The following is a 23183-nucleotide window of genomic DNA, read 5'->3' as shown; positions in this document are numbered from 1 at the left end:
TAAAATGTCAAAAAAAAAGAACTGGATAAGCGGTATCGAATGGTATTCTTACCATCTTTAAGAAGTGGAAAGCAATAGGATACCGGTTATGATGTCATAATTTTTTTAATATGGTATTTGCAATAACCAGTCGTATTTTGGTTGGTAAAGTAGAAGGCGTAGAGATACCCTGCAGTTTCACAATTTATCGCTACTGAAAAACATCACAAAATCATCAGCAACGCCAGCAGAGCCAGCTGCTTCGGCTGCAAAGTTCACGCTCTCCCGACTCTCTCGCGCGCGATCTCTCTCCTAATTATTTAAAGCGATGAAAATGCAATGATAATGTGCTTAATCAAAATGATGGATATGCGATAATTTTTGAAGCTGGTTCATCGCTCTTTCATATCTAGCCGACTGCTGGGCCGACGCTCTCAGTCAGTCAAATTTAAAGAAACTTTAAATTTGTGACTTTCAAAGACAACTATGTACATACATATGTAGGTAAAAGGGACGGTGACAAGCAAAAGGAAAATAACAACAGGATAGCGAAATAGATTAACGGATTTCTTTTCTAAAAGGCACGTGCCCTTTTTCGCGGACCTACTTGCGTTTGATTTTTGTGAGAAGCAGACGCCATTTTTATAAAGAGCCAATTTCGAAGAAAATGGAATATAAATTATTGTAAATTAAATTTTTAAATATTTTCGAATTTAATTCATGAGTTATTTCAGTAATGCCTAAATTTTATAAGCAACAAGAAATACAACTCACAATACTAATATTTTTAATAAGCTGGTCCCAACTCCGTAGGACAACAAGACGCAGTTAACTTCGAAATTGTATGCTTGCATTTAAATCCTATGCATGATTTATGTAATAAGTAAAATGTAAAAAAAAAAAAAAATTTCAAGTAACAATACAAAGATTATGAAATAACTTTGAAGATTCATTATGGAAAGTCGATGAAAATAGGTCATAAGAACCCAAAAAAAGCGATGCAAATTTTACTCTCTTCAAAAATGAGTTGGCGAATTAAGTGATTAAAATGTACATATGTAGTTATAGAGCGATGTATCGGGTGATGACTTGAAAGTTAAAATGCGCAAAAACAGCGGTAATTGATTAATAGCGATGATTTTGCGCTGCTTTAGCGGGGTTCTTGTGATGTTTTTCTTACCGATGTTTTTCTAGGACATGTCAAAAAAAGCGTTAGTTTTCATACAAATTGAGCGCTGGTTGAGCGCTCGAGATTTATAGTACATACGTACATGCATATGTATGTAGATTCATTTTTACTTGCAGATCTATAACATAAACGGAGGGTTTAATATTTATTATATTTATTTATTTTATAGGACTATAGGAATTACATGTAGTGCTGGTTTTTGTATTAAACAGACCGCGATTTTACAATGGGTCCATCCCGAACACACTGCCATCTGAAAAAAAATTAATCATATATATATCAATTAAAACAAATCAGTAAGGTTTGCAGTATTCCACGAGTAATCTTAACTTAATTTTATATGCTCTGAAACTGGTAGCATAAATTGCTCAAATAGAGCTTGTATGCAAGCAAGGCGTCTTTTTTTTATATGTAATTTATTTTAACGGGTTAATGAAACAATTTACAAAATAAAAAAAACCAAGCAACATATCGGAAGAAATCATAACTAATTCGCATCATAACCTAAACCTAAACCTAAAGATCAACGGGCTGTAGCTTAATATACGCGCACATACAATTTCAAAGTTTCAACTTTAAAATCATTCTTTATAAAATGTTGATCAAACAAAGACCTGATAAATGACTTTTAATTTTAGTTTTTTCCTTTTTTTTTACTGGTTGTTTGTAAACAAAGAACCGCTGACGTAACGCATTCATACCTCGAACATCGTGGCTGAGTATTACCAGTAAAAAAAGTATTACCAGTAAAACAAACATTTTTTTCCTGATCAACTAGCGGGTTGTTATATATGTACATATGTCTATGTATGTTTCCAGTTTCGGGGACATCTCCTAGTGCTTTCTTTCAATAGGATGTTTCAAATTTTGAGGTTATGACTTCCTGTCATGTCAAAATCGAAAAGCTTTCAATTGAAAGCTTAATTAAGCTTAAATATTTCTCTTCCCCTTCTCTTCCTTTTATGCTTGCATGAAGCATATTTAAATATTTTGATTTAATGGACTAGACAGATGGTTTGTGTTTTGCTTTATAAATTCTTTTAAAAACAAGTATATTTAGTGGTTGGCGTATATAGTAACGGAGTTTTTGACTAAAACATGTGGGACTTAGAATGTGATGTATGGCCAAATGTATACGGATGTATGTACGTAATGTTTGGTCTGAGGCTTAAACGGTACACTAAATTTATTGAAATGAAAATAAATTTTAATTGCATTATGTGGCGGATAAATCTGTATTAGATTTCACAGTAATTTATACAGAATGTTTACCGAAATTTTATTTTCACTCCACGATTGGTGCACGGAACGTACATATGTAATTATCTTGTTAGAAAATCGTTAGAAAAATTCGACTGGAAAATAATTAAATAAAGAAAAATTAATCTTTAACTTTTTGACTTGCCGGAGCTATGACGGGAAAAAATAATATTATGACTCGAAAAATTAGTGGAAATACCCTGTTATTAGAAAACTGTTGCACTTGCACTTTTAAAATTTGGTTGATTTCTTTAAAACAACTGTAAAGATTTTATTGTAAATTCAAACTTGAAATTGAAAATACCTAACTTTCAACAAACATTTCCCTAAAAAACCACGTGACGTGCACAAGCCAGGAAAATATCAACCATACCAGCATCGTACAAAGAAATAAGTGAACGATCGTGCGTGCGTGAATTGCACGACAGACTTCCCTTCCTTTGATGCGCCTAATATACACATATAAATGCGTAGAATCTGTACAAGCGTATCCCGGCACATTACGATCCGCATTTGAAAATCGATAAGTCCTCACGTTGTATACGCTGTATACGATGTATAAATTCAAATGATTCTGCCCAAAAACACGCTCAACACAGTCTGCCATGATAAGTATGTATGTATGTATGGCAACTTAAATAGCGGAAGCATCTGAGGAAGTTTACCTAAAACTACGGGCCAATAGCCTCCTTTGGCCGCCTTCTTGGTCCCCCCCTTTGCATGGACTTTAAGATCCTGATTTAAAAATCTATGTTTAAACCAGTACGGACTTACGGCTTCCAGCTATGGGAAAACATCGACATTATTCATTCTAAGACTATTACTGGGGCACCATGGTATTCACAGATATCTTCATCCGAACCATCTGGCCAGGGGTGCAATCCACGTTAATAGCCATGCCCGTCTACAACGCAATAATTATTAGAGCCTCTCAATTTTTTGCGTCAGTAGACAGTTAGTTCAATTTAAATTAAAATGTTTAATAAGAAACATATTGTATTTGCAAGAAAGATTGATATTAGAAACAGGTTTTACGACTTATGTATGGTATATACCCTTGAAACTGATTTATTTATTTAATAAAAACTGATGTCTACGAAAAATAATCAATAGTAAAATGAGACTACAATATTTCCTCAAATATTTTCCATTTATATTTTGGTTGTTTCTATGTAACCAAAAATAACTGCACTGGAATTACTAAATACATTATATAAAACTTATATATTAACCACGCTTATAAAGGTATTTATAAGATTTTCATTTCTTCGTGTAACATTCTTCTAGTGGTTTTCCCACCGGTTCTGTGTTTTTGCAAATTAAGTTAAAGTCAAAAAGTATACATTGTCAAAGAACTGGTGTTTACCAATTTAGATTAATTTTTGATTAATAACAACAAAGGTTGATTTTAGAACGCCAAGTTATTTGTAAAACTATAACCCTCAGATCATTACTCTACAGGAAAACCACATCAAAAACATTGTCTCCCTCTCCACTCCCAGCAAAAACAACAGCAACAGTTTTTAAACCCAACACTCTGGCTCAGCCCTACCAAAAAACAAATGTCAAATCCTCCAATCTGCCGCAGGTCAAAGACAAGAGAGAATGCAATAGTCGAGTTTCTTGACTATCAGATACCCGTTATACTCAGCTAGTGGAAGTGCGAAAAAGAAATTTCAAAATATCGGTACAAATTCCTCGACTATCAGATACCGTTTACTCAGCATGTGGAATGCCAACGAGAAATGTAATCATTTTCTGGAATGCCTAATCCTAATCTCAACTTTCTAGCTTTTATAGTTCTTGAGATCTCGACGTTCATACGCACGGACAAGACCAGATTGACTCGGCTATTGATCTTGATCAAGGATTTATATAATAGGTTGTCAAATATCCCCCTTCCACTTTTTTGCTCTTTATTCAATGCTTTATAAAAAGTGTTACAGTGATCGGATTTAGTTCAAATATGCGCCGTTTTGTTCGATAATCTGTTTCCATCTAGACATTTGTATTCATAGTATATTGTTTAATACATTAAATATTATTTTTATTGAAAATAACAAATATATAAATTGCGTTTGGCGTAACTAGACGTTTAAAATGTTCTACCATAGGATCCGAACTGTGGAACATTAGCTAAGAGGAATTCTCAGCTCCGAAATGCTTGACGAGACATTGGTAGGGCACGCGGATGACTAAGTCGCAGTGATCCCAGCACGCCACATTGTTTATACCTGATGGAAACTTAACCAAGTCAGGATTCGCGTGAACGATTTTATAAAGTCCCATGGAATACAATTGGCCGATCGGAAAGACCGATCTTATATTAGTCACTAGAGATAGACTGTGGACTATGTAATTCAAGCTCTAACAGGTCATGGATATTTTAGATCGTATTCGCAAGGGATGGGAAAGACCACGGATACCAGCTGTGTGGACTGTGGATGCTGAACTGGACCACAGTGTTCAATTTGCATAAAAATAAAGAAACCTAAGACTGGCAATCGAACAAATTTCGTCAGATAATATTGCACTTAAGATGTGTGAAAGTGAAGAAAACTGGAGACCAATTTCGGATTTTTTAAGGAGAATGGTCTGATGAGAGAGGGTGTTTAAGTGAGTTCGAGCCCCACGTACCACATTTTCGACCTTTGTGTTATGATGCAGAACTCATATACTTTAAGGAGAAACACATTTATATGATTAATTATGATATAATTTGTATTAAAAGAAGAAAAATATAGAAATGATATTTTTAAAAGTAATTCGCATCCCTAAACTAAACACGAAAGCATATAAACATTTTGGTTATTAATGACCCTCTAAACTTACCTTAATGTTATTTATATATAATTATGGAAATTCTATTAGTTAGTCATCTCTCTCTAAGATATATATACTCCTTAAGACTTGAAATATATAACAACACTTTTGCTGATATGATAGTTATCATTGCAGTGTAAGCCCTAATCCGAATGGCAGCACTAGTTTGCATTGCTGCAGGCTGCTCACCTGTACGAATTAAACATTTTTAAAAATTATGAAATTATCATATTTCTGTGTTTACCGGTTAATACATGAACCCTAACAGAAGCTGGAATGGCTCCATTTGGAACACATGTGTAGTTTCCAGAGTCCCTTAATGAAGCTCGCGTTAGCATCAGTCGACTCGTTGTTCCTATATCAGTTTTTTCCGTTTCTAAACTTATTCCTCCGCGAAGTGAATCAAAGTCAACAACTGATGAGCCGTGGTACCTTTTGAGATAGAGAGCTAATTCGTCAAAAGCTCTTTGAAAGATCTTGATTTCTTACCAAATCACTGATGGTGCATGGATATTAACTGAGCAAGCCAGGGCAATAGTGCTATCCCGTTTTACATGAATTTCCGTGGATCCAAGAATTTTGGCTCGAGCCGCTTTAAAAATCACTGATAATTTTTATTTCATACAAGATATATATCCTTACATTTTGTGTCGTAAAAGCGCTTTTCAGTTTTTAAGTCTCGGAAGTCATTGTCAGCTGAAATTGAATACAAAATTAAGTTTAGTATGAGTAATTATATAAATACATCATTTTATGCGGTTAAGCCAATACGCGAATTCTTCAAGGTGAAATTAAGCAAAAAACAAGAAAGAGCTGCTCAACTATCAAATCCCTTATTAAACAACTCGGAAGTGCGAGTAAAGTTTTTTGTTGGTTTTTAAATAGGAAAGAGGGTGTATTTATTGCAATCTGATCTTAACTTTGTAGCTTTTATATTCCCCGAGATCACAGCGTTCATACGGTAAACTGCAATATGCCATTTACCTATTTAAAGCTACTTTCCCGCTTATCGGATATCGACGCCCATCTTAACTGCGACACAATAAATAAAAGAGTGTTTCATTTAGACAAAATGTTTCATTATGCCTTTCCAGCGATATATACCACAAGAATCCAGACTCAGAGTTTCTCAATGTATCTAAGCACTTATTTCACTACGCTTTTTTTTCTGAACCATTTAATTGTCAAGACTTGGTTTTCAATCCCTTTAGTTTTTTGCAACCCTTCGATTTGTGTCTCATTCGTTATTATCGGACAACCACATCAGACTTTTATTTCTTCGTTTATATATACTCGCACGCACTTCTGGTACACTTCGTCACTACGTGGACATCCACAATTATTATATATCTTTGTTATAAAAACTTTATAATAAAAGAAGGAGCTAACTTCATTTTCTATTTAAGTGTTCATATATACCTATTATTTGCAAACAAATTGCTAAATTTATTTTAGGCTCGGTATTCACTTGACACTCATATACGCCGCTGTCTCGTGGCTGTGCATAATCAATTTTTAAGTCCCAATCTTCACTGCCTGGTGGATGTATTACAGAAAATCGTTGATCGCCGGTATACGTATAAATATTCGTTGTAAGAATGTGAAGGTCCCGTTTCCGCATCCATGATACCTGAAATAATTACAAGTATTATTATGAAGATTTAAAATATAAGCAATTTTAGGACAGAGGAAAGCGCTATAGACGATTCCTCGGCTAGCCGATATAGCCGTTATAGGAATCATTATTTAAATAATGGGTCTGAAATTGACTATTTTGAGAAATTCGGGCTGAAGATCCTTACTAATGTCATTAATAAGAATATCTTTGGTTAGATATAAGCTTGCCAGAAAAACTTCAGACTTACGAAATTTTAAATTTTTATACTCGTGGAGTAAAAGGGTATACTAGATTCGTTGAAAAGTATGTAACAGGCCGAAGGAAGCGTTTCCGACCATATAACTTATTCTTGATCAGGATCAATAGGAGAGTTGAACTGGCCATGTTTGTCTGTTCGTCCGTATGAACACCTCGATCTCAGGAACTAGAAATCTAGAATGTTGAGATTAAGCATGCAGCTTCCAGAGACATAGACGCAGCGCAAGTTTGTTTCCAAATGTTGCACGCCTACACACCGCACAAATTCTTTATTGTAAATTTCTATAGATTAGCCTTAAAACTATTTTTCACGTCCACTTCACGCCCACAAGCCGTCAAAAAACTGTCACGGTCACACTTTTAAAAATTTGTTGAGTTTTTGATCGCTGGAAATAGAAGGGAAGGGGAGTTAAAAAGGGAGAGCGAGGAATTGAGTCTTCGGGAGAAAACTGGTGACCGACATTGTCTTCAGAAATGAAACGTCCTTTTTTGCGTAAACCCATATGTAGTTCAAATTTAAATCTTAAACTTGTAGAGTCGGCTTTTAATGGGTGACTGAAAGCGCTATTCAAGAAAATAAGAAATTTTGGGTATTCTTACATGAAAGAAAACAAAAAAGGGGCCTATTATAACTTACCGTTCGATTTCCCTTATTTTTAACCCGACATCTTAAAATTGCGATTTCGTCGACGACGGCCGACACATTTCTTGGGCTAATATCATCAAAGAAAGGTCGCTCAGAATTGGTTAGGTCTAAAAAGAATTTTTATTTTATGTAAAACCGAAACGGATTCTATCTTCTCCAAGTCTAAGCTTATTTACCCTTGCAGTTAAAAACGAAATATAATTGTGTATGTATCTTTTTATGAAGTTTAGTATGCATTTTAGTTTGATTTTTTGATCTTCTCATGACACCTATATTTGTAATAGTTAAAATTATAAAATTTAGTTCGTTGTCACTGTGGCCGGGTAGTGTGTGCGATTGCGATAACTAGATACATATATGTGTACATACATATACGAAAAGTTAGAATACATTTGTTATGAAAAGATTAAAACAAAGTACAGAAAAGCGCCAAAAAACCAAAACAAAAATTCAGGCGATAGAAATACTATGGCAAAAAACAACATTTAACATTTTATTTTAAATTTTTATAAACATTATTCTTTTGCAATAAAAATTGTGTTAACCTTTGAGCGCTCTAGCCTTTAACACTATACATTTGCGTATAATCACCTTTCAATTATTGTTAACAACAATATCTAATATTATTTACTAACATTTTTATTTTGTGTTCACGTTTTTGCTCGTTTCAAGTAAACCTAATAAGTATTTTATTTTTGTCTTAGTATTCAGGTATGCATACAAATTTCTCATTTAAACGCTGCAATAAAAAATACGACAAACCAAAATTAAAACAATCTCCGCAAGGGTAAATACATAAATATCATTCCAGAGGAAAGTTTTTAATTAAATGTATCTTACCATTCAAGCTTAAGTATGAAGATGCACTTATATTCTGACACCAAATATTTAAATTCAAGACTAAAATAATGATTGGTTTGATCTTAATTGGCGAATTATCCGAAAATGTGGCATGTTTGCCACGAGACATGTTGCTTTAATTCATTTGTCTTTCACAGATACATATGCTTCACTTTGAATAGAACTCCACATACCTATGTAATTATGTTAACTGTTAAGTATTGAATTAAGTTAAATATTGTACACACGCGAGAACACTTATGACGCAAGATTTTTATTTATATTTATTTAGAACAACTTTATGTCAGCATAGATTTTTTAACCTTTACTGGATTTTAAAATAATATTCTGTTTAACGTTTTTAAGTTTTGAGATCTATGTTTTTGACATGCATACAATTATATTTTCTGGCTTTTAATTTTATAAAAAGCTTTCAGTTCTTACATGTATTTTGTTGGCATCGACAATCATTATATCAATGGTAAGCTCTAATCAACCCCTATGCCGCGATTTTTAATGTGTCTGTGAGTACGACTTGTATACAGATTTTTGCAACCCTGAACATATACGCGCATGCCCATTGTTACATATGTGTTGTCTTACAATTTGGGAGAGATTATTTACTGATTTATAATTTCAGACTTTACAATTAATTGTTCATTTTTGTAGTCTTCACTTTTGGAAGACATAAACTACGTACTCTGATTTTTTGATACATAAGACTTCGCATTTAGGCATACTAATATTAACAATGGGCGAAATACATATGTACATACATATGTACTTTTTAGAACGGACTGAGATCGGATAAACGTGACGATAGCACCTTCATATCTAAAATTTCAAACATGAATTTTTTACTATTAAAAGTTACATTACCAAAAAACGGTAATAGTATATATATATACTATTATATATAGTATATATATAAATATATATATATATATAAATATATATATATATATAAATATATATAGTATATATATAAATATATATAGTATATATATAAGTATATATAGTATATATATAAATATACATAGTAGATATATAAATATATATATATATATATAAATATATATAGTATATATATAAGTATATATAGTATATATATAAATATATATAGTAGATATATAAATATATATATATATATAAATATATATAGTATATATATAAATAAAAGTTACATTACCAAAAAACGGCAATAGTAAGCGGTTCATTATGAATTAATCCTACAAATTTCAACATGTTCTTTATACCAGCTACTCGAAATGTAAAAGGTTGTGCTAGTATATACACGTATGTATGTATATTCTTGATGCCTGCCCGTGTGTCTATCGTTAAGCGCAGTAATCTTTAAACTGTAAACTTCTAATTACTACGCCAAAAAAAATTTGTAAATATTTTCCTAGTATTTCCACTAGCTGAGTACCGGATATCTGATAATTGAAAAAATCGACAATCGCATTCTCTTATGTTTTTGGTTAATACCAAAAAAAAAAAATTTTTATTTGAAGTAGAATTGTATTGTATTTGAAGATTAGTGCAAGTTAGTTTAGGGTCAGACGGCTTCGAACTAAAAATCTAGAACACTCTGGTAAAATGTACAAATTGTTTACTTTACGGAAGATAACACCGTTTCAGGTCAATGTATTTACGTGAAACTAACGTAATTTCTCATCAGAGTTTCCGCAACTATTGCATTATTTGTAATTTACAGTACTTAAATTGAAAATGAAAACACAAATACAATTTTTTTTTTCGTTATTCACCAACAGATTTGTCTGGTATAAGCACGACGATTGTGAAAATAAGGTATGTATATTTTATACATATATGATTGTACACATCTTGTTTGTAAATATACATTTAAAAAATTTCCATATTCTTGAGTGTGTTTTCAGAAAAAGTTTTCAGAACATTTATATGTATGCACATTTCTACACTAGTCGTACACAAGAGTAATGCTTGTATATACCATAAATACATTCAAAAATAAGATCTCGTAAACTTCAAAATAATTTTATGTATTTTTCTGAAAATAATGTTCCTTCTCTTAATATGTCAGGCATTTGGTGTTGTTTTGCGAGCTCTTATGTTTAAAAGTGTCTGAATTCCAAATGAATGGCATCAATATTTAACGTATTATTTTAACATATTTAAATGAAACAAATTAAATAAATAATCATAAACCTCTGGCTGGCTATGTTACTATCACTATTAATGAAGTTTGACAAAAGTACTGTTTATTCTAGAAATCCAACATTACCATTGTGTGCTTTGAAATATAAATAAAATCGCTCACATATTTAGATACCGATTCTATTGTATATGTAAGCTATCTCCCCTTAGAAAAGCAAATATGTATAAGCATTTATAAATAAATTGATGTGTTTACTCTCCGTATGAATGTTAACCTATCTTTTAAAAATATCGTTGTGAAAATATGTGATGTGCTAATGCGCTGACAATAAATATGTATCAATCTTAGTGTCAAACTTAAAAATGTGTACTCCGAACCACTTTATAAACAAAAAGAAAGTATAAAGACCTTTTGGTATATATCTATACGATATCATCTTTACATTCTGTGTCAGCCTAAAATATGGAAATTCCAAAAGAAAACGAAGAATCAGTGAACTGTTTGACGATATTGAGAAGTTCCGTGGCGGCCGTAAAAAAAAGGTCAGGGCCGTTGGATATGGTACTTGACGAGGTTAACGACGGTACAGTCGCATCGAAAATATGGTCGTTGGCACCAGAAGATCCACATTGTCCAGATGCCATCAGCATGCGTAGGCCAGTGAATTTTGCAAGTAAGCACTTTGAAGAGGCTCCTTCTCCAAATAAAGTGCGTCGTCGCAGCATAAAAGACAAGGAAAAAAAACGCGAGCGCTGGCTTCTAACTAGGAAAACCTGGAGATATATGACAGATGCAGGACGCAAACTAATTCCCGATGGTTATCAAACAGGGTCAGGTAATCATGACCTTATTGAAGATCAGTTTCAACGGGTGTGTTTATCTGAACCAAGTTTTATTTTATGGAGTCGAAGAAAATCATACCCTGGAGCATTCGGCAGTTCTAAGCGGAGATTAAAACCATTGTCGAGGCACGCAAGTGCTAGCCGCAGAAAACACACAGTTGATGCAACAAAAGATTATCATATTGCCGATCGAGTCATCGAATTATTGCAGACGTATCTTAATCTTCGTGATGCATACAAAATCACAACATTACTTGGAACTAAAACGGTTCGGCCAGACCAAACGTCATCACCTAGTGCACAAAGGCCCAACTTTAAAAACAAGAGTGCCAACCATCAAGTAATGTCCTCCGGTACATCGATTCAAAGAGAGCTTTTGTCCCATCTTAAATTGTTATCTAATTGCCCCATATTTGCACATGAGGGAATTCAATTTAAGTTTGGCGATGCAGACATTCTCGACGACAAAGTTCTTTTGAAAAAAATCTACAGCGCACTTAAGAAACAACAGCTTCATCGAACGCTACATTCCAATGATCCGTATAAAGTTAATATTTCGACTTCATTGTCTTGCCTATTAAAAAATGGAATGCAATCATCTAGAGGTAATACTGATAGTCATAGAAGCAATAAGTTACTACATGAAAATTTCCTATGTCTGAAGAATTGTGATACTAAACCAATTTTAACAAGTCTCAATAAAGTTCCGCAGGACGTTGAGTTTAAAAACAAATACCATTCGAATGGACAGAGCGTTGAGAGAATCCTGAAAACCTGTGGAACTCAAACGAATTTCATTAAACTTAGCGAGTTAAAAATTTTGGCGCAGCAGTACATCTCTATGGTTACAAATTGCGATAATACCTTGAATATATTAGAAGAGCCTACTAAAAAAAACTGTTTAAAATCTTCACATTTAACATGTAGGAAAAGTTCACTTGACGAAGATATTTCTCAGTCAGTTAGCGATACGATTAAACGGTATTTGAGCATGGCAAGAAAAAAAAGTATGCAAGATTCTGACTCAAATCGATTTAAATCTATTAACTATGATAAGAACTTAAGAAATATCAAAACAAAGCGCGTAATAAATCCACCGGGAATAAGTGCAGGATTACACAAGGCTGTACAAACTTTAAATGCTTGGCCACTCATAGCTTTGGATTTTATACGGGGAAACGAATGTTCTTTGAATCTTAAAAACGCTCACGTAGAATGGTTAAGATTAGAGGATGAGCGAAGTCAGATAAATTTAGAGTGGGACAATAATCCAACAGAATTAAGAGGTAAAGTGCATCCTCCACAAATCGCAAGTCCTGCAAACAGCCATCCATATTCCAATTGCACTTCTGCACCTACTTCGCCGACTAGTCATTCAAAGTTAGAAAAGGCTATAAGGACTTCCAGTGGACTAATCTCTTCAAGTTCTCAATTTATTTTAAATATTTTGCACGGACATAGCAATGCTGGAGAGCAATTTAACACATTTACAAACAAATTCCTGGATTCGAGTAAGTATATATGTATGCATATTTTTTATTTAATTTATATACCATTGCAGTCAATACCATGTCTAAGCTAAGCAAAAGAGTACGCCTCTCACAATTATTATCGAGATTATCCTTGAGATTGCCCACGAACTCCAATAAGCTGCAGTTACTCTAATTATCATAACTTCCTTATGAGTGGTTCCATTTGTACAATATGTTGGTGTTCATTGACGTTCATTCCTATTATTTAAGAATCTGGGAGCCAAAGATAATATAGTTGCAAAGAGTTAAAAAAACATTCTATGTGTAGATGTTACCAGAGTTTTGCATACTAAATCATAACTGTATCTTTTAAAGCATATTTTCTTTTAATATTTTAGTATATTTCAAAATTTTTATTTGGCACGTACATAGGTGGGAATTGTTGACCTTAACAAAATACTATTAACATTATTTCAAATATTTTATGCATGTGCTCGTAAGACAACTTGCGTTGCTTAAGAGTCACTCCTTTAGTTACTAAGATCAAATATAAATATGTTTGGAAAGTCTTTCTACTACATACTTCATGAGCAAGGAGTACAAAAATGAAGATCAAGAAAATTTGGTATTAAGGAACCATTTTTCTCAGTTTAAGAATCTAGGATTGCCAAAGCAATATTTATAGTTATAGAGTTATACAATTTTTTTTGTCTATAAATTTTATTATAATCATAAATAATTTATTATATATGTATTTAAAGAATATTACAAAATCGGTTAACCTGTGGATTTATGTATAGAATATGTTTTTAATATTTTACAATAATCTAATCCGATAAAATAGAACACGTGGAAAATATAATCAAACTATTTCCTTCTCGCAAAAGAGTCGTTCACTACTATAATACTCAAAACAAGGAGGAACGCTTTAGTTAAGTTCCTCGACTATCGGATACCCGTTACTCAGCTAGTGGGAGTGCGAACGAGAAGGTTTAACATTCGATAACAATTAGCAAACAAAATAATAACATTAAAAAATGTTGTATGCGTTACAGTAGGCGTGTATACATTTTTTAGCATTTCGATATAAATTAGAAAAATAAATAATATTATTAGAATAGAAGATAGAATGCTATAATCGAGTTCCCCTACTATCAGATACCCGTTACTCAGCTAGTGGAAGTTCAAAAGAGAAATTTCAAAATTTTCTGAAATCCCGGTAAAAATTGGGAAAAAATAATAAAATTGAAAGAAACTTAAACATTTTTTAAAAGTGTGGGCTTGACAGCTTTGGCTTGTGGGCGTTGGAGTGGGCGTGGCAGCATTTAAAAGTCTTTGCGCTGCGTGTAAGTCTCTGGAAGCTGCGTGCTTAGTCTCAACAATCTAGCGTTTATAGTTCCTAAAATCTCGACGTTCATACGGACAGAAGGACAGACAGACGGACAAGGCCAGATCGACTTGATCCTGATCGAGAATATATCTACTTTATATGGTCGGAAACTCTTCCTTCTACCTGTTACATACTTTTCAACGAATCTATTATACTCTTCTACTCTAAGACTAACGGGTATTAAAATATATGTTGTGTAACACACATCAAACTTTATGATGCAAAATATTGTAGTCCCTATAAAATTTCGTTTGTTTGGTAAGATGGTAAGGTCAATGGAAGAGTAATTAGGTAATGTCCAATTTGAGTTACAAATTATATTAAAATTACCGAAAATTTTATTAGGAAGCGTATAACATTATAACTTCCTTCTGTTACCTTCACTTACTACCAATTTCAGATAAGGGTCATGCAACGGCAAGTATGCAGAAGTCAAAATCGTTATCTAATGTGGGCCAATTTGTAGCAAAACGAATGTGGCGGAGTCGATCCAAAAGCCAAAATAAGCGGAGTTGCTCTAAGAACTCTACACCAACTCTAAAATGGTATCCGTCGGTGAGAAAATGTAACTTGTAATTTAAATGAAATATAAAACCTTGTCAAATCAATTTCAGGAGAATTATTTATGGATTTCAGAGTCTGGCGAATCTTTTCAAATGGTGGAGACAAATCTAACAAGGCTGTCAAAAACAGAATCAGATATAATAAAAAGTTTTGCTTTGGAAAAAATTCAGGAACTAAATATTGGGAATATTGAAGGTTAGTTAAAAATAACTTAACATTTTATGTACATGTAACAGTTTCAAGGAACCTATAAAGTAATTGTATTCCTTACAAGGATGACCTGCGGAATCGATCTAACCATGTCCGTTCATTCTTTAGTCCCTCTAAGTCCCTTGTCTATAGAGTTATGAGGAGTTTTTGGTGTATAAATAAATTCGTATTTTTATTAAATCATGATATATTTTAAAAATAAAGCTTTTAATATTACCATTCATCAAATTTATAGATTTGAAGTTATCGTCACAAAAACGACGCGCTGCGCCAAAAAAAAAATCATTGACTACAAGCTTTTTTGATAATGGAAAGAAAGATGATCAGAGTAAGTGTATTTTAAGCAACAGCCTATTATTATTAATCAACATTTTAAAAATAATTAAATCTTATTTTTCAAGAGGCTCGCGCAGTATTGTTCGGAACTTCTTTGGAATGTTGCTTAGAAAGAGACAGAAAACGAAACGTTTATATAGAAGACCGATCAAAGTATTCACTAATGTCAGTGTTTCGTGGAAGCGGTAGTAGCCCAGGGAGTGTTTTAAAGCTTAATGATAATGTAAGTGTTATGTACTCTGACAACTTTTATTATTTACTTAATTTAATGTTAAACAAGTTTTAAAAAATTAAGAGTAAAGTTTAATTACTTTGTTTGTGAGTCCTGTTTCTTATAAATGTACTTGTACAAGCTAAGCTTACCGCACAGAAGGACATTCATCCTCCTAAGTAAGATTGTGGTTTGAGTCGTGTCATCCGCATATGTAGCCACCAACAGGCCTTCCTCTAGTAGGACGGTATGTAACAGGCAGAAGAAAGCCTTTCCGACGATATATAGTAATATATAGCCGGAAATATCAATGGCCGAGTCGATCTGGCCATGACCGTCCGTAATGCCACGCCCAAACTTTTAAAAAATGTTTCGATTTTTGTTCATTTTTTTATTAGATTTTTATCGATTTGCCAAAAAAAAAAACTTTTTGTCACGCCCCTCTACCGCCCAAAACTGTCACGCCCACATTTTTGAAAAAATTGTTCGTTTTTTTATTTTTTGTTCGCTATTTCTACCGAAATTATGTTATTTCTCGTTCGCACTTTCACTAGCTGAGTAACGGGAATAGTAACTCGACTATAGAATTACCTCTTGTATAAATGTAAATTTATACATTTCGTCAAGACATAAGTGTTTGTGATTGGAATATAGTAAAGAATAGGCATTTAATGTCTTTATATATAATAACTTAATGTCAAATATATATATTATTTTAACTCGTCAAGTAGTGTTTTTGTTTAATATATAGGTATAACTATCGTAATTTCATATATTAAGGCTGCTTAACACAAATATTTGAAACATAAAATTTTAAAATATGAAACATACTGTGAAACAAGAACATATTAAAACATTTTTCATAAGTATGGTTGTGGCACTTTTGTTTTGTGGGACTTAGAATGTGCGTGGCAACATTAGTTAATAAACTTTCTCTGCGTCTATGTCTATGAGATCCCTACGTTCGGACGGACAGACGGACTTGGTCAGCTCGAATCGGCATCCTGATCAAGTATATATATACTTTATATGGTCGGAAACGATGCCTTCGACCTGTTACACACTTTTTAACGAATCTAAAATACTCTTTTACTCTACGTGTAACCGGAATGATACAAAAATGATACAACTAAAATCTGCTTGCTCAATCTCAGCCTTCTAAATTTTAAAGTTTCCGAAATCAAAGCGTTCATAGGGACGGGCCGACAGACGGACATGGACTTGGTTAGTGACCTGTTGTTACATGATTTTCAACAAACCTTGTAACCTTTTACTATACGAGTAAGGGGTATACAAATTTTAAGAAAGATTCTTTCAATATAGGCATTGCGTAAACGATGTCTCAAATAAAGAGATCTGTACTAAAGCGGTGGTAATGAACGAATCATCTCCAGGTGGGTTAAAACCCCTGAACTATTTTTTAAAACCTTTTATCATTTTTAGTAAGGCAACAAATTTTGTTTATGATCTAATATAGATTTGTCCGATCCGCATTTAAAATATAAAATTGCAAATAAAGGTTGACATATATTCTTTTTCAGGTCAGGTCATGTGAAAGCTTACCATCAAAGTCCCTTGAATACGGAATTACGGACCTTTCTGAATATTTTAGAGGCTCCTTTACAAATATATCAAAGCCTTTAGCATCGCTATCTCAGTCTGAAATGGAACACAGTGAAATTAATTTCGTTAAATCCTATCAAGAACAATCACAATTAATGGTACCAATGTTCGTAAACAACTGCATTGATTACTTAGAAGAGAATGGGTTACAACAAGTTGGACTCTTTCGGGTAAGCACGTCCAAAAAACGAGTAAAACAAGTAAGTGTTGCAAATTCACTAAACAAAAATTGAGGATTATATCTCTGTTATTTATTTACTAGTTGCGGGAGGAATTCGATAAAGACATTAATCTTGGAATTTCTGTTGATACATGCCCACATGATGTAGCCACACTCCTCAAAGAATTTCTACGTGATCTTCCGGAACCACTACTTTGCAACACACTCTATTTAACGTTTTTAAAAACACAACGCATGTATTGTAAACTTGCGTAAGCATTCAGCATTAATCAAACGAATTTCAGGTATTCGGAATCGACGCTTGCAACTAGAGGCTATTTCACATTTGATAAGACTACTTCCCATACCACACAGAGACACGTTGTATGTCTTACTAGTATTTCTAGCTAAAGTGGCAGCACACAGTGATGATATCTGGTCTACTGATGGATGTTGTTTAACTCTTGGAAATAAAATGGATAGCAATAATCTAGCCACAGTATTTGCTCCAAATATTTTGCGAAGCACTCTTTTGACATTTTCAAGGGATAAAGAGAAAGAAAATATGACCGATGCCATTAATGTCGTAAGGTTAGTTAAATATAATACTTATCTGTTTTTTATGCTTCTGATAAGGCTTAGTGTAGCCTGAATTTCGCACAACGTCATTTTCAAGACTTTTTGAAGCCAGTACCCAAACTACTATCTCGTAAAAGGTTTGTCAGCATATTCTTAATGTTTTATAAATTAAAATTATTTCAAAAATAAGAAATAACACTATAGTCCAGTTTCTCGACTATCAGATACCCGTTAATCAGCTGGTGGAAATGCAATTTTATTTAACTTATTTTTTGTTGCCAACTTTTATCGATATGCCAAAAAAAAATTTTGAAATTTCGCATTTCCACTAGCTGAGTAAAGGGTATCTGATATTCGGGGAACCCGAAAGCGCAATCGTCATCTAAAAAAGTAATCTTAGGAGTAAGTTCTCCGTCGGGAACTTAAATTTTAATTTCATATAGGCTACAACAAAAGACTTTATCATACATATATCTGCTTGAGGGATCATAAGAAAGCTTATATAAATAACTATGTTACTATAGTCTATGAACTCGACTAGCAGATACTTGTTCCTTGTCTAATCACTATGTGATTAGGAAATTTGCCTTCAGATATAGATAACGACCGAGAAGATCTACATACATATGTTCAACAGACAAATTTAACTACGTTCGTACGTCATTGATTTGTATACTTTAACGTATAAATAAGTTGTATTACATTACATTATTTGTTTAGCATTTGGAACGCCGAATGTTATTAACCGTATATTTGTTATTGGGCTAATTGATCTAAAGTTTTGTGTAGTTGCCTTCAACGAATTCTAATCAAATATAAAATACGTTTCTCTATTAATAGTAAGTTTTATCCTTTAGGACAAGAATAAGTACATTCTTTTTAAGACTCTTATTGACTGTATGACAATTGCGTCAGTGTTAGAGTAATAAAGTAATAATAAAATGATAATCATATAATAAATTGATAATGTAATAATATGATATGTAAATATTTGTGTCAGCTGCTATAGTTTTTAGCAACAAAAAAATTATATATGTTAATTTGTTTCAAATTATTTTATTTTTGTCAGAACCATGATAAATCACTATGAAGAACTTTTCAAGATATCAGCAGAATTACTGAATGTTATTTATACGCAAGTACTCGAAACTTGCCCCGAAAAGTTATATGACTTGATTTCAACGAAAGTAAATGGATCCGAATGGTAAGGTCTGAATAAAATTATGCGTTATGTTTTAAGATAAGGTTTTATTATTATTTGAATGATTTTGAATGTATGACGTTGTGATTTATAATAGTCGTGATTTGCAGACTTGTGTATTCAGATAGGGACAGCTTAAGCTTATATAATTCTTCTTTGCTTTGTTTAACTGCTCTAAGTAATGCCAATTTGATAAAATCTACAACTAGTAGATTGGTATATGTAGTCTATATTATACAATAATTTTGATATAAACTCATTCGGAGATCATCTCTATAACAACTTAAGAAAATTAAAGTCATATTTTTTGACAGATTAATTAATAAAAATATTATTCTATAAATGAATTTCATAACAGAAATTTAGCCCGCCATGTTCCCTAACAGAGCTGTTTATTCGTAATGGGCTGTTACTTATATAAAAAAAACCATAAAATATAAAAAATATAAAATTTTTTGGCAAAATAAAATATCTAAGATTTATTTATTCGGAAGGCTTTATCAAAATTTGTATATACGGTCTCTATTCAAGTATATTTTGAATAAAAAACAAGATAGAATGGTATATTCGATTTCCCCGACTATCAGATTAACGGGTATCTGCTAGTGGAAGTGCTATCGAGAAATTTCAAAATGTTCTGGAATATCGCTAGAAATTGGAGTAACAATAATAATATGAAAAATAAGTTAACAAGTTTGTAATAGTGTGAGCGTGAGAGCTTGGCGCTTTGTGGGCGTTAGAATGGGCGTGGCAAAAAGTATTTTGGTACATCTGTAGAAATTTACAAGATATATTCAAAAGATATATTCAAAAATATCATAAAGCGTTTTCGAAATTGTGAGCGTGACAGTTTTGTGTGGTTTGTGGGCGTTAGAGTGGGCGTGGCAACATTTAGACTGTGAAAACTTGCGCTATTGGACTAAAAAAACGCTTCCTTCTGCCTGTAACATAATTTTCAACGAATCTTTTACTCTACGAGTAACGAATATAAATATACACATTTATGGCTGGAATCATTTCATTTGTTGTGAAAGTAAGATTATATTATCAAAATTATGAAATGTAGCGTTGAGATTAAATATAAATTAAATTTAATTATGCATGTTTCTAATGCACTTAACGCTTTTATTTAGGACCCAACAGAAAATAGTGGACCCTCAACCAAGCAGTTTATCAGATGTCGCTTTCGAACCTCCGATTCAAGAAATGCGGTTTGTACATTTTAATGTATTTTTTCAATAATATTTAGTTACATTATATAATTTAAGGAATGACCATATCAATGATTTAAATAACATTGATTTAAAAAATTGGCAAGATAAGCAAGCAGGTCATAGTGATCTGGCGGAAAGCCTTAATGAAAATTTAGAGATTCTCACCGCTAGTCTCAGAATATCTGTTCCTGAACAAAGTCACATAAGTCCCAAAGAGTCTATAAAAAACCAAGGTAAATATATAGTTATTAATGAAAATTCAATGTATACTAACTCTATTTTTCTGTTATTGTTTTAACGTAGAACCTAAAATGCCATACAAAAAGATTTCTACGGCTAGCCCCCTAGCCAATATATCAGATGTTGGTGTCAAGACATTAGGAGCAGTTGACGACGAGCTTGAAAATAAAATTAAAATACCTACATCTAACAATTTTTTCGGCATACATAAACAGGATATACTCAAAAACACAACGTATAAGCGACAGCACCTAATTTCAAGCTCAAGACGAATAAACCAAGAACCATAGATAATGCGTATTATAATCATTTATAAATATATTTAACTAGCATTAGTCTTTTTAAAAAATACATATCCTCTCCTGCTGTTTTTGAGGAATTATATATCGCCGAGTTTTAAATCCCGTTACTGGTAGAGTAACCAAAAAGGGTTTATAGAAATTTGCGTTGTAAGCAGCACAAAAAACTCATTGTGAAAAGCCCACAGAAATCTACAGTATCTAACAGAAACATTTATACTCCTGCGTAATTTAACCGGAAACTGATCTATTTGTAGTAGTGACACGGACAGAGCAAATCCTTCGCTGATCATCTCAAAAAAGTTTTTCAACCGAATCCAGCCACCAACTCATTTACTTCCCACACCTATCCACAACTGACATAGCACCACAAGATACAATAGAATTCAGTTCTACACACCTGCTTGCTCTTTAAAGCAATTACTAAAATGTTATACCTTTCCCAAATGGAGCTATTTAGCAGGATGACCGCATCACAACAGAAATTCGCACTGATTTTGAACATCGTGAACAGCACAGCGTTATTAATAGACGTTGCACAAGCATTCGATAGAGTATGGTTGGTTAAGCTTTAATCAAGCTGGTGCCTCAAAACACACGTCATACCTGTACGAAAGAGTTTTCGCTGTAAAATTAATTTCAGGCACTTCAAGCGGTTGTACAATAGAAGATGGAATGCACAAAGAAGTGTGGCTCAATCCATATATGTCATACACGGCGGACATCCCAACAGACTACCAGCTAACAATATCCACATCCACTGACGACACCGTAATAGTATGTCGATCCAGATGCCCAGCAAAAGCTACGATGCAACTAGCCCGCCATTTAACATGTGTAGAGCAATGGCTTGCAATGCAAGCAGGTTACGTTTACCCTGAATAAACAAAGCTGGCCGCCCTTGGTTATGAAAAGCATGCGCAACCCACAAGCTTCGGTATTCATCAGGACATGCACAGACCCTGCAAATAATATTTGTTATACAGGGTGCGTTATGAAAGTAATGCGCATGGTTTCATTGTCACGCATTTTGCCAAGTCGCACACAAAACTTTATGGCGTACCGCTGTTCCAGCGAACGCTCCATCGCACCGTGACACAACAGAAAAAATGACTTCGCTCTACGAAACGTCCTACCACTTCTATTGCTCAGAGCGAACTGAGACCGAGCGCGTTGGAAAGGAGAGACTCCGCCCCAAATTTTCAGACAGGTCCGAGCGTGCTACGACAGGTAGTTACGTGACAATGAAACCATGCGCATTACTTTCATAACGCACCCTGTATATGTCGGAAATGAATCAATATTGTACTACACATCATCCTCCACCGTGTCAGCGCATCGTTTTCTGGCGCGTACTACTCGGGAGCGAGGCATGTCTGTCTTCTTCTGCGATCGAAAACTCAGTGACCGGTAACAGTATTTCAATAATGCGTAGAACCTAAGTCTACACGCAATACAAACACACTTTGGAGACTTATTTCACTCCACACACATCAATACCAACACACATAATGTAATTTTTCTTAATTCCTGGTGGGCGTTACAGTTTTTGGCAGTTTGTGAGCGTTGTACTGGGCGTGGCAAAAAGTATTTTGGTAAATCTGTAAAAATATACAAGATATATTCAAAAGTAAAAAAAAAAATATCAAAACATTTTTTGCGGTTTTTGGGCGTTAGAGTGGGCGTGGGTCAATTTGGAAATAAACCTGCGCTGTGTCTATCCCTCTGAAACATGCATTTTTAATCTTACATTTTAGCCTTTGTAGGCACCATTGACAGACTGAGAACTGTGCAGACACGTGCTATCGCGTCCGTCCGGGCTTCCTTGGTACCTCACCAATAGCGGGATCTCCGGATTACTCTGATAGGTGATCAGATCAACCTCCGCAGCAGCCGATACGCAGACAAACTTGCAACATACCCAAACTCATTGGCGAGTGGTCTCGCCAATCCTCTCCCATTCCCGACGGCCGAAGAGGACAAGGCTCTACGTACCTTACTATGTACATCTTCCTGGCCAGGTAATGATCAGAAGGCACCAAACGATACCGAAGCAAATAAATTTAAAAAAAATCTGCATAATATTGCT

The 23183-nt window shown here is 33.6% G+C and overlaps 2 protein-coding genes across 14 annotated transcripts; one reads left to right on the top strand and one right to left on the bottom strand.

Moving 5' to 3' along the window:
- Positions 1–1320: 1320 nt before the first annotated feature.
- Positions 1321–17378, bottom strand: LOC6555824 (zwei Ig domain protein zig-8). 9 transcript variants are annotated; one of them, XM_026983465.1, is made up of 9 exons: positions 10804–10872; positions 8614–8807; positions 7765–7880; positions 6671–6881; positions 5894–5947; positions 5741–5843; positions 5496–5683; positions 5261–5440; positions 1321–1421 (listed from the first exon to the last, which is right to left on the bottom strand). In XM_026983465.1, the coding sequence occupies exons 2-8, from the start codon at positions 8741–8743 to the stop codon at positions 5304–5306; spliced, it is 939 nt and encodes a 312-aa protein (XP_026839266.1). In that variant the 5' UTR covers positions 8744–8807; positions 10804–10872; the 3' UTR covers positions 1321–1421; positions 5261–5303. The 9 variants fall into 9 exon arrangements, with proteins under 9 accessions (XP_026839266.1, XP_026839265.1, XP_026839264.1 ...); XM_026983464.1 differs by having other exon boundaries at positions 8614–8824; positions 10804–10824; XM_026983463.1 differs by lacking the exon at positions 10804–10872 and adding an exon at positions 9058–9146.
- Positions 9910–21123, top strand: LOC6555823 (rho GTPase-activating protein 6). 5 transcript variants are annotated; one of them, XM_026983460.1, is made up of 14 exons: positions 9910–10207; positions 10389–10425; positions 14858–15012; positions 15072–15216; positions 15467–15559; positions 15633–15790; positions 17320–17601; positions 17664–17814; positions 17867–18152; positions 18209–18277; positions 19210–19344; positions 20475–20552; positions 20610–20788; positions 20859–21123. In XM_026983460.1, exons 3-14 carry the CDS (start codon positions 14881–14883, stop codon positions 21083–21085), a joined length of 1935 nt encoding a protein of 644 aa, XP_026839261.1. In that variant the 5' UTR covers positions 9910–10207; positions 10389–10425; positions 14858–14880; the 3' UTR covers positions 21086–21123. The 5 variants fall into 5 exon arrangements, with proteins under 5 accessions (XP_026839261.1, XP_026839262.1, XP_026839259.1 ...); XM_026983461.1 differs by having other exon boundaries at positions 10205–10254; XM_026983458.1 differs by lacking the exons at positions 9910–10207; positions 10389–10425 and adding an exon at positions 10481–13106.
- Positions 21124–23183: the final 2060 nt, after the last annotated feature.

The sequence above is a fragment of the Drosophila erecta genome, unplaced genomic scaffold, assembly GCF_003286155.1.
Source record: "Drosophila erecta strain 14021-0224.00,06,07 unplaced genomic scaffold, DereRS2 tig00000294-arrow-arrow-pilon, whole genome shotgun sequence".
Lineage (NCBI taxonomy): Eukaryota > Metazoa > Arthropoda > Insecta > Diptera > Drosophilidae > Drosophila > Drosophila erecta.
The sequence above is the reverse complement of the archived record's forward strand: the minus strand, read 5'-3'. Positions and strand labels throughout refer to the sequence as shown.

Excerpts from the sequence above, each read along its gene's own strand:
- LOC6555824 (XM_026983465.1), bottom strand. The coding sequence starts at position 8,743 with ATGTCTCGTGGCAAACATGCCACATTTTCGGATAATTCGCCAATTAAG. Across the intron at positions 7,881-8,613 it reads TTCATACTTAAGCTTGAATG|ACCTAACCAATTCTGAGCGA; the intron begins GTAAGATACATT and ends AATTCTTTTTAG. Across the intron at positions 5,441-5,495 it reads TAGGGTTCATGTATTAACCG|GTGAGCAGCCTGCAGCAATG; the intron begins GTAAACACAGAA and ends TAATTCGTACAG.
- LOC6555823 (XM_026983458.1), top strand. The coding sequence starts at position 11,216 with ATGGAAATTCCAAAAGAAAACGAAGAATCAGTGAACTGTTTGACGATA. Across the intron at positions 17,602-17,663 it reads CCAAAAAACGAGTAAAACAA|TTGCGGGAGGAATTCGATAA; the intron begins GTAAGTGTTGCA and ends TTTATTTACTAG. Across the intron at positions 20,789-20,858 it reads AGAGTCTATAAAAAACCAAG|AACCTAAAATGCCATACAAA; the intron begins GTAAATATATAG and ends GTTTTAACGTAG.